Source organism: Pollachius pollachius (genome assembly GCF_949987615.1).
Source record: "Pollachius pollachius genome assembly, chromosome: 4".
NCBI lineage: Eukaryota > Metazoa > Chordata > Actinopteri > Gadiformes > Gadidae > Pollachius > Pollachius pollachius.
This window is the reverse complement of record NC_136937.1, coordinates 1577516-1588330: the sequence shown is the minus strand read 5'-3', so window position 1 is coordinate 1588330 and position 10815 is coordinate 1577516. Positions and strand designations below refer to the sequence as shown.

Here is a 10815-nt window from a genome sequence, read left to right as displayed (position 1 = left end):
CCACATCATAGATCGTCCAGTAGGATGATTCAATGATTCAACACATCTTGATTGACCAAGAAGTATTTTTTGGATATTTGACAGCGAAGTCACACAACAGCCTGGCGTCGAATTACTTACTTCAAGCTGAACTGGTCCCCAAAGTTTCATTTGCAATTTATTTCCGATTACAAGCCTAAAGCACCCCCTATGTTTCCTACACAGCCTAGCATTCGGGGTGCCTTACATCCACTATTGGAGAGACTTTTGTCTGAAGGGGACGTACCTTTTCTCATTGACCGCGGTCACCGCCGGCAACAACCAGCCAACAGGTCAGGCTAAAGAGAGTGCCGGAGAATGTTACGAAGCCGCCACGACTCACGAGGCGGTTGCTGATGTGTCAACACGCCCCGCTGAAGGCGAGGGTCCACAGGAGACCCGTTTACAGCTGGCACTTAAAGACCAACAATGGCCCACAGTCGTCACTCCGCCTGACGGAGCGCCCTGCGCGTCACAGCGCGTCACCGCACGCCGGAACGCGGGGTGACGCACCGCTGACTGTTTCAGAGCCAAGTGGAAAACCCTCCGACTGCACTCGCCAAACCCAACCCCCGGGGTCATCATAAAACACGAGGGCACCTATTAAATAATCGCTTTTGATAAAGTATGATTATTTTTCTTCGGAATGGTCGGTCTATTAAAAGGCGCTTTGTTTAAATCCTCGCTCTCAGAGTGCAATGGAGTCTTAGCGCTATGCGATGTTTCTTAAGGTGGTTCTGCACGTTTCACCCTAGCACCGCTTTGGGGTGTAAAGAATGCTTCTACTTTCACCCAAAGGCGTTTTTGTTGGGGTGTCAGCAGTCGAACTAGGAAGGTGGGAATATTTAACACACACACACACACACACACTTAGACACGTGAACACACACTCACAACTTCAAGGGATCCCAACCAGTCTGGGTTAGACTTCTGTTGCTTGGGCGCCACCTACCTGCCGAACTTATACGTCCCTTCTTTAGGGAAAAACACAACAGCCTCTGTCTCTCTCACGTAGTGCTCTTACTGCTAAAGAGGAGCAAGCAATGGTGTTTAACACGCACACGTAAGCACATAGACACCCCCACACAGAAACAGACACACACACACACACACACACACACACACACACACACTCACACACACACACACACACACACACACATAGAAAGGAGCTTCTCACAAAGCAGGAGGGGGGGGGGGGGCAGAGGCATCCTAAGGGCCCTGCCCCTTACGATAAGCCCTCCTTCTCTTGCACACACACACAGTACACACACACTCTCTCTCTCTCTCTATCTCACACACACACACACATGGACTTGTGCACACACGTGTGCCTACACACACATGGTGCATACACACACACACTCTCTCTCTCTCTCTCTCTGTCTCACACACACAGACACTCATACGTAATGCACACACACACAGACACACGCACATACACAAAGTCAGACAGCATGCAGCAAACTTTCCCATCAGCGCCAGTGGTTGATCTTCCCGGGCCACTCCCACTCAACTGGTTGCCGTAGCAGCCCTGGTGTGTGTGTGTGTGTGTGTGTGTGTGTGTGTGTGTGTGTGAGTGTGTGTGTGTGTGTGTGTGTGTGTGAGTGTGTGTGTGTGTGAGTGTGTGTGTGTGTGTGTGTGTGACGGAGGAGGTCAGCCTCCCAGCTACTCAGAGAACTTCCAAAGAACCTTCGTCTCCTCCTCCTCCTCCTCTTCAGAACAGGACAAGAAGCCGCCGAACGCACACCTGGTCTGGGAGACGAGGACCTCCGCTGCGCCGCTCGCTTCAGACCCGAACCCCGACTCAAACCCCAGCCGACTTTTTACGTTTTTGTTCTTTATTCGTTCTTTTTTCGCTTCATTCTTCTCAGGATCGTTGGCTTTTTGGGGTTGTTTTTGTGGTTTTTAAGTTCACTTTGGGACATTACTGCAGGAGGCGAAGAGAGATGAAGTTCAGCTGAATGGACTGAAGACAAGTCAAGAACAAGAAAGAACAACTTTTGGATATTTTATTATTTTCCCTTTGCCCGTGTTATTTCTTAAGAGCCAGGACACTAATAACATTGGATAGAAGAAAAAACAATTCTACAGTCTTCATACTTTTTTTGTGTCTTGTCATTTGCATGACAGACACATCTGCCTGGGAAAGTAAGTTCATGGCTGTTTTCTTCTATGGCCTGTTTGGTTTTCTTTTGACTTTTGTTGTGGCAAATTGGGCTCCGTGGAATTTGTGTATTCCCCCGAAACATGTTGGATTGGTTTGAGTTCAATTAAGGCTGTGGTCGCTCCGTCTATGTTGGCATGACTGCGTCTGTCTGCTGGGTAATAGCATGAAGCTGGGTATGCTAATCATTTCAACTGAAGCTCAAACAAACACTTACACACTGTGTAGGGAGATACCGGCCAGAAATAACAGGAGCCTGTTTGGCTTAGCTTTTTTTTTTCTTTCAAAAAGAAAAGAGAGAAGTTAAAATGTGTTTTCTTTCAAACACTTTTTCACCACCAGCGCCGTGTAGGTTGACACACACAAGGCTCTCAGACGCCGATGTTGAGAGTGCGGACGGTCGGTCCGTCTGAGTCACCGTCGCTGACCTGTCTGACCTTTTCCCCCCCCCTCCTCTTGCCACAGAAAGCTGGTCCCAAGATGTTCTGCTCCAGGAGAGCTCTACAACAATGGTGCTTCTCGCTGTTCCTGCTCTGTTCTCCGGTGCCTCATTACGGCCGACCCATTGACGCCCTGAGCAACAGAATGTAAGTCCCCCTGAAAAGACGCTGGTTTGTGTTTGTTTACCTGTCTGTTGTGTGATTAACGACATCCCCGCTTGTGGAAAACACACATGACTCAAATAGTATACAACATTGTGGGGACTCGCACGGTCCCCATAAAGCATGCTTTTTCAATCAATACAGTTCACACACTCTAAAGACAGTGCAGGAGTGTGGGTGGGGAATCCTGATGAATAACAAACAAATGAAATAAATAAAGTACTGTGTTTATGAAAAACAAGATTGCGATACGTTTTAGGGGGGTTCAGAAGTTGGCTCCGTTCATGTACACACACGAGTCCCCGCGCTCGGTGGGCGAGCGAGCGTCTTGCCTCTAATAGCACGGAAAATGTGTTCATTTGTGGGACGTGCCGGCAGCTGTTTTGATAGCCTTCGCCCACCTGTGTGTTTACCTAGGGGAGAGTGTGTGTGTGTGTGTGTGTGTGTGTGTGTGTGTGTGTGTGTGTGTGTGCCTGCATGTGTGTGTGTGTGTGTGTGTGTGTGTGCGTGTGTGCGTGTGTGTGTGTGTGTGTGTGTGTTTGTGGAAAGTGTGATAAAGAGAAGGAGGAGAACACTGTAACCTCTTTCACCTCCCCTCCCCTCGACTCTCCCATCGCTTGCTCCTTCGCCAACAGGCTGGTGCCCCAACCCGCCCCTCCCCTCCTCCTCACCCACCCCTTCACACCCTCCCACTGGAGACGAGATGTTTCCTTCCCCCCCGCCATTACCCCCAGCCCCCCATCATCGACTCGCTCCCGAGCGGGCCAGGGGTGAGGGGGGTGAGGGGGGGAGAGTAGAGGAACACACACAGAAAAGTCTTTGTTTGATGCCCTCTTCTTCCACCTTGGTCGGTAATAGCTGAGGAGTTTCGATTTTTTCTTCTGCGCTCGACTAGTGTGGGCCTCTTCTACCTGCTCTTGTTTGTCTGGTGTGTGTGGGGTTGGGAGGGGGGGGGGGGGATGAGGCCTATTGCTGATGTATGGCTAGGCTCCGGACCAAACACAACCAATAGCCCCAGCTCCAGTATATTATGCCGAGCAGAGTCAACCTTCCTTCATCTCCTGAGGGTGCAAAACACGCATCATGAGATTTTATATTCTCCACCCCCTCCACCTACCCAAACACACACTCAAAGACACACACACAGGCACACAGAGACACACACCTACACAGATATACAGATGCACCGATAAAGACAAACACACACACTTTTGCGTTGCCGCCCGGCAATCTTTTTAGTATGTTTCCGTTTTTCGTTGCCATTCTTCTCCTTCTTTTGTTTTGGTGCGTCTGAGCTGCTGTCTGAGTACGCCGGGTGAATCAGGTTTTAATAAAGCGAGGGGTTGGTGGGAGGGTGGGTGTGGTTGGGAGGCAGACGGGTGAAGTCGATACCGGGCCAACGCGAGACATTAACCTTGAAGCTCTCTGTGATTCCTCCCCTCCCTTCTCTTCTCCTCCTCCCCGTTCCTTCTGTTAATATCTCATACCGGGAGCCCTTCCATCCCCCTAGACGCTCTCTGCTACATTTTTTTCGACCCACTAAATGATGCTTAAGCACGCTTTTACATCTGAAAGGCATTAGGTCAAAGCCAGTGTAAACCTAGTTAGTGAGAGGTAGGGAGGGAGGGAGAGAGAGAGAGAGAGAGGGAGAGAGAGAGAGAGAGAGAGAGAGAGAGAGAGAGAGAGAGAGATGGAGGGAGAGGTGGAGGGGGAGAGAGAGGGAAAGAGAAAGGCGGAGAGAGAGAGAGGGGGGGAGAGAGTGATGGAGGGAGAGAGGGAGGGAGGGGGGGATGGAGGGGGAGAGAGAAGGAAATGGAGGGGGAGAGAGAGGGGGCGATAGGGGGGAGAGAGAGGGAAAGATGAAGAGAGAGGGAGGGAGGGGGGTGAGAGAGAGAGGGGGGGGGGGGGGGTACTTAAAGTTATTAAAACCATGCCTTGGCCCATGTCACCCGCGGTAAGGTGTGTTTATTCGAAGACGACTCGGGGCAGCCCATTAGCCAATGGGGGGGTCTAGGTATGGGGGGGTTTAGAGGCTGGGGAGAGGGGCAGCGTGTTGGAGCTGTTATGCTTGTGTCAGGGGAAACGCGTTGTGTGATGTTCCCTTAATGGGATTGCGAAGCCCAGAGCATATGCCACCCGAGGAGAAAGAAAAACAGTTGTGTGTGAGTGCGTCTGTGTAAGTGTGTGTGTGTTAATGTGTGTGTGTGTGTGTGTGTTAATGTGTGTGAGTGTGTGAGTGCGTCTGTGTAAGTGTGTGTGAGTTAATGTGTGTGTGTGTGTGTGTGTGTGTGTGTCTGTGTGTGTGCGTGCCTGTGTAAGTGTGTGTGTATTAATGTGTGTGTGCGTGTGTGCCTGTGTAAGTGTGTGTGTATTAATGTGTGTGTGTGTGTGTGTGTGTGTGTGTGACTAACCGGCAGCAGTCGAAGAAGAAGAAGACGAAGAAGAAGAAGAAGGCTTTATAGTGCTCTTCACCAACTCACTCGGTAATGACGGAAAACTCGAGACCAGAGCGCGCCACCTGATCCCGCCGTGCCGGGAATCACCTAATCCCTCCGGCCCGCTCCGGTCGAGTCACTCGCTCCGCGCGTCGCTATCAATATCATAATGGCAGAAGCTAAGCCCTGTATATTAATAAGCAACGAGTCACACTCACGCATTAACACACAAAGACTCCAGTGTGTTGCATTGCCGTGCTGAGAAACTCCAACGATAGCGTATCAAAGCCAAGTATGTCCTTCCTGTCCTCCAACCACACATCAAAGGCCCCCCCCCCCCCCCCCCCCGCCCTAAAGGCACGGGAATGCCATGGAGAAATCTGAGCAATCAATATATTCTGGCGACGGGCCACCGAGCCGTAGGGAGCGAGGGGCTGATGTTTGGTTTGACTGCGGGCCACCGCTCTGAGCCAGAGCTTCAATCAGCTGGCAGACGAAGGAAAAAGATAGAATCCCACCCAGCTGTAGAGGACCAGGGGGTCGGTTGGGGCCGTGGGTTCGCCCCATGAGCCAAAACGTAGGTCTCTCCGGGTAATAGTCGTTGCCGGTGTGTTTCTCGACGTGGCCGAGGTTTCCCAGAAGGAAGAGTTCTGATGAAGAAAGAATGAATCTGCGGCGCCATGTTCTGACTGTGTTCCTGATGATTATGATTTTTCTTCCTTGGGGCTTATGGGAAATATGCGAATGCATTACAAACAACTACCCTCTAACTTATGGCTGTGGACTACTGTATTTTGGAGGAACTCATTATGGAATGGTGGATTGTGTAACCTTGTGTAACCTTGTTTGGGATGAAAAAACCTGGGCCTGGAGTTTGTGTTCAGTTCACAGCCCATTGTATTCGTGCTGACAGTTTATTTCACTGCGATGGCTTGACAAAAATCATCCAATACCCCGAAATCCCCGCCAGAAGATTTCACCACACCGCCCCTCGAGATCAAAGCGCGCAGACACTAAGATCGGTTTGTTTGTGTGCGAGCGTTTGTTTGGTTAGCCCGTCCTGCCCCACATTAGCTAGCTAGCTAGCTCATCACGCGCACACACAAGGCCTTCGTCGAGGCTTTGCTCGGTTTATGTGTTCAAGACACCTGAGATAGCGCTGCAGTCCGGCGCTAATGCCACCGAGCCCAGTGCTATCTCCGCCGTTCCCACGCAGTGGAGCTACCAACCGACCTCCACACATTGTTCTTTTCTCTCCCCTTCGCTCGCTCTCGGCCTCTCTCTCTCGTGTTTTCGTTAGAATTTGGGGCCGGGGTAATGGGACACCGGGGCAAAGCAAAGAGTGAGGCATGAGAAGCACTGTTGGCGTTCTGTCACACACACACACACACACAGCACCTGAAAAGATAACAGGTCACAGGTGAATGCTGGCAGGCGCAGTCAAATCGAGGAGTAGTGGTCCTCTCTGTTGAGGTCCTGACACAGCCGGCAGTACTCCGAAGGTCTTCCCTGAAGTCCTCCTTTGTAAACACCACAGGACTGACGGGGGAAGACGAGATGGTGGTGGAGTGGGGGCGAAATGTATGGCGGCGTTCGTTTGTTTTTGTTTTAGGAAGAGGAAAAGAAAGTCAAATAGAAAAGTCAAGAGTAAGTGGCAGGCGCTACCAAAGTCGTCTTCGTTCGCTGTGGGAACACACAAGTACTTGGCGGCGGGCGCAAAAAAAATATCAAAAACTTAACACCTACGGTAACTCTCTCGCCGCGAGGAATGAGCGGGCGTTAGTGGATTTTAATGAAAACTGACAGCCCTTAGGATATAAGGGCCGCTCCCCCCCACTGTAGTCTACTACACAAACGCCCCAGTGATAGTCAGTCATAGTTAATGGGGGGGGTGGGGGGTTGATGGGGATGGGGGTGGCCATTTTTCCGAAAAGAGAGGGAAAACTCATCTGAACCCCTTTGGCAAGGTAGGCTCTCGTGTATCACTTTAACAAGCCTGGAAAAGGCTTCAGTCCCCTGGCTCTATTAATCATGTTATGATGATAGCCCATGAGTTCATTGCATGGATCCAGGAGCAGAAAAATATTTTAAAATAAGGCAGAGAGGGAGAAAAAACGGGACTAGTGCACAATGAGAGCAGTGTTGTCAACGACAACCGGGAGTGACAGGGTGGAAGGGAAGACGAGAGGACTGCGGGCGGTCGCCAGGATACTATTACTGTAATCGTCGAAACAGGAAGACATCGCCATGTCTCGGATGCCATAACAACAACAAAAGGAAGACATAAAGCCTGCATTGATTTTGTGCTTCAAGTCAATTGTGACGCCCGCTTTGGCCTCGGGAGCAAGCGTGTGGGGAGCGTGTGAAACGGCGCACTCCTCTGCTTGTTTTACACTGCCCTCTACTGGCCAGTTAACAGAACTGCTTCTGTATGTTCAACAGCATTTTAACCGTTGCAAAAACGGCGGTTCAAACGTCTTGAAAAGTGATTGTAGCAGGAAATATCGGACGCATGGATTCTTCCCTCTAAACGCCCTAACATTTCGACCCCCGCCCCTTTCTGTGTTTTCTCTCACAGGAGGCGCTCAGTGACTCACGCTCAGCTCATGCACGACAAAGGCCGCACGCTACAGGACTTCAAGCGGCGCATGTGGCTGCAGGAGCTTCTGCACGAAGTGCACACGGCCGCCATCCGCGAGCTGCCTCTGCGGCCCGCCCTGACCGGCGGCGGCGGCGGCGGCGGCGGCGGCGGCGGTAGCAGCAGTAGCATTAGCGGCGGCGGCGGCGGTGCTGCAGCTGGCGGCGGCGTTGTGGGCGTAGGCAGTGCCGTGTCCGTTGGCCTGGGCGTGGGCGGAGTCGGAGGCGGAGTCGGAGGCGGAGGAGGAGTCGCGGCGGCACTGCCGGGCCTGGCCACCGCCATCAACCTGAGCACCACCGGGAGCACGCTGCACTCCAAGCCCCCCGGGGGCACCAAGAACCTCCCCATCAGCTTCCGGCTGGAACAGGAGGAGGAGGAGCTGGGCGGGGGCACCAACCTGCCCCAGGAGACCAACAAGTCGCAGGCGTACAAAGAGCGCAGCGCCACGGGCAAGAAGAAGAAGAAGGGACGGTCGGGGAAGAGGCGCGAGGGCGAGAAGAGGAAGAGGCGGGCGCGCTCGCTGCGGTGGCTGGGCCGGGACGAGGCCGGGAGCGGACACCACCTGGGGCGGACGCCTGTGTGGGGTCTACCGAGGGCGCGCCACTAGGGCCGCACTCCCCCCCCCCCACCCCCCCCCCCCCCCCCCCACCCATCCCACCCATCCCACCCATCCCACCCATCCCACCCATCCCACCCACCACCCCCACCACCCCACTCCCACCCAGAGATAACACCGTCAGCTTCTGACAAAGGTGAGACCCCTGGCGCGACCGTGACAGCTTCGGCGCTCACACGTGCGCGCGCATTCACGCACACACAAACGTGCACGAACACAGGTACACATGCGCGCGCACATGCGCTCACACATACACGTACACACACATGCACCCACACATGCATGCACACATGCACGCACACATGCACGCACACACACCGGCTCACACACGCACACACACACACACAAACTCCCACCATTCCCTCACAAAGTCTCTCAAAGGCACACACACGCACACACACACAAACTCCCACCATTCCCTCACAAAGTCTCTCAAAGGCACACACACACACACACACACACACACACACACACACACACACTCTGTAAACTAGCAACTCGCTTAGACACATAAACAGATTCAAGGCACACACTCACACACATTTCCCATCGCCTGCTGGCTCCTGTTTCCATTCAGATAAATTCAGGGCGTTTGATGTTGAGCCGTGGCCTGTGTGCGTAGAGAGGTGTCTCTCTTTGATGTGATTACAAACACCTGTGCAAATGGCCCACATCTGACTCAGCGACTAACTCATAAAATGTTCGGGATATGGGGTCAACCCACATAAAACAAAGGCACACACATGCGCACACACGCAAACAGACACACACTGACAAAATTTAAGCAAACACTTAAGCCTGAATAAATGTGGGAAGTTCTCCCTTGGCTTTGACTTTGAGACTATCTCACTGGAGTGTTCATTTGAGTCATATTTCTGCCAAACACAAGAAAATGAATAAAATAATAAACTAACTGAACACTTTTCTCTCTTCTTTCCTTCCAGAATCGTGCAGATCGTTAACGTTGACACCTATAAACTCATGTTACAGTCTTCTGTAATTGTGATTGTTTAGGAAAGTAATAGGAACATATTTATTGTCTGTATATATTCTAAATACAGCGGGATAGTGACAATGATGACAATATATTGAATAAAAATATGATTAAACATTATTTGATGATCTGTGAGACAACAGATTTGAATCTTTGTGAATCCTTGCATTTTTACTTTTTGTTTTGACTATACCAGTTTAAAATGATTTGCGGTAATTTATTTTCGTCTGAATTGTGTATTTATTTTGTAAATTGTATCAAGGTGCTGCTGACCTTCTATATTTTTGTACCATAATGCACTTTAGATATATAAATATAAAAAAATATAAACCAGTATGTTTTGTTAAGTGGCTTTTCTTTTTGTGGTCAATTTTGAAATGAAGAATTAACAACGGTCGATGTTTGTTATCGATTCTGTTTGGGATTTCAATCGTTGGTGTCTTTTGTGTTTTGGACTATTGGCTTTGTGTTCTTGTTCCTGTCGCTGCTGTTTAGAGAAACTGTAGGTATCATTTACCTTCGATGCGGACCACGCCCCTCTCACTGAGGTCAAATGTCGTTTGTTTTTATTTCCTTGGAAACCCTTTTTTTCGGTCGTGTTTCCTGTGCTTCGACTCGACAACGTTCACTCTGTACATAAACTGAACACATAATTGCTTGATGTTGTTGTTGTTTGGCCCCTGCACTGAGACAACACTCTATATTGAACCAATTAAAACATTTTGCCAGTACTCTGCCCGGGTTGTGTGTGTATGTGAGAGTGTCTCCATGCGTCCAACGATAAAGATATACTCATTTGAATAAACTGCACCTATTCCCATTCAGAAAACAAAAGTACCCCTGCATCCAAAACCACTTCATGGGTGTGGGTTCCATGCTGTGTATGTGTGTGGCATGTCCACTCACACACACATTATTACTAGATCAAGCTGTCCCATGGTGGTTTGGGTGCATATGATTAATGGGTAGAAACGGGTTGAGGATCTTGCTCAAGCATGACCACAGTAAGACATATAGACATTGGGGTTTTGAATGCACAACCTTTTGGCTGGGATTTAAAAACCCTTAAAAACTATTTATTTTCTAATAATGCATGTTAACAAAGGCAATAAACAGCTAGCGGAGGTCTAAGGTTTGATGCCTGGCACAAGAGCACTTCAGCAGCATTACATTTTGTCGGAAGCAACTAACGTATTTTTGTCTATCACCCATACAGTATAGACTGTTTGTCCAATACAGTCTTATTAAATACTGTCCTTAAAATAACTTGGATTCAGAACAAGATGCAGTATTCCCTGTGTTCAGACATGTGTTTGTTTCATAAACAGGTGAAAACAGATACAGC

At 50.3% G+C, this 10815-nt stretch overlaps 1 protein-coding gene across 2 annotated transcripts; it reads left to right on the top strand.

Annotated features, from left to right (window-relative positions):
- The first annotated feature begins 1726 nt into the window (after positions 1–1726).
- On the top strand, positions 1727–10191 carry pthlha (parathyroid hormone-like hormone a). 2 transcript variants are annotated; one of them, XM_079734837.1, is made up of 4 exons: positions 1727–2169; positions 2651–2772; positions 7801–8612; positions 9431–10191. In XM_079734837.1, exons 2-3 carry the CDS (start codon positions 2666–2668, stop codon positions 8465–8467), a joined length of 774 nt encoding a protein of 257 aa, XP_079590963.1. In that variant the 5' UTR covers positions 1727–2169; positions 2651–2665; the 3' UTR covers positions 8468–8612; positions 9431–10191. The 2 variants fall into 2 exon arrangements, with proteins under 2 accessions (XP_079590963.1, XP_079590962.1); XM_079734836.1 differs by having other exon boundaries at positions 9421–10191.
- The last annotated feature ends 624 nt before the right edge of the window (positions 10192–10815 follow it).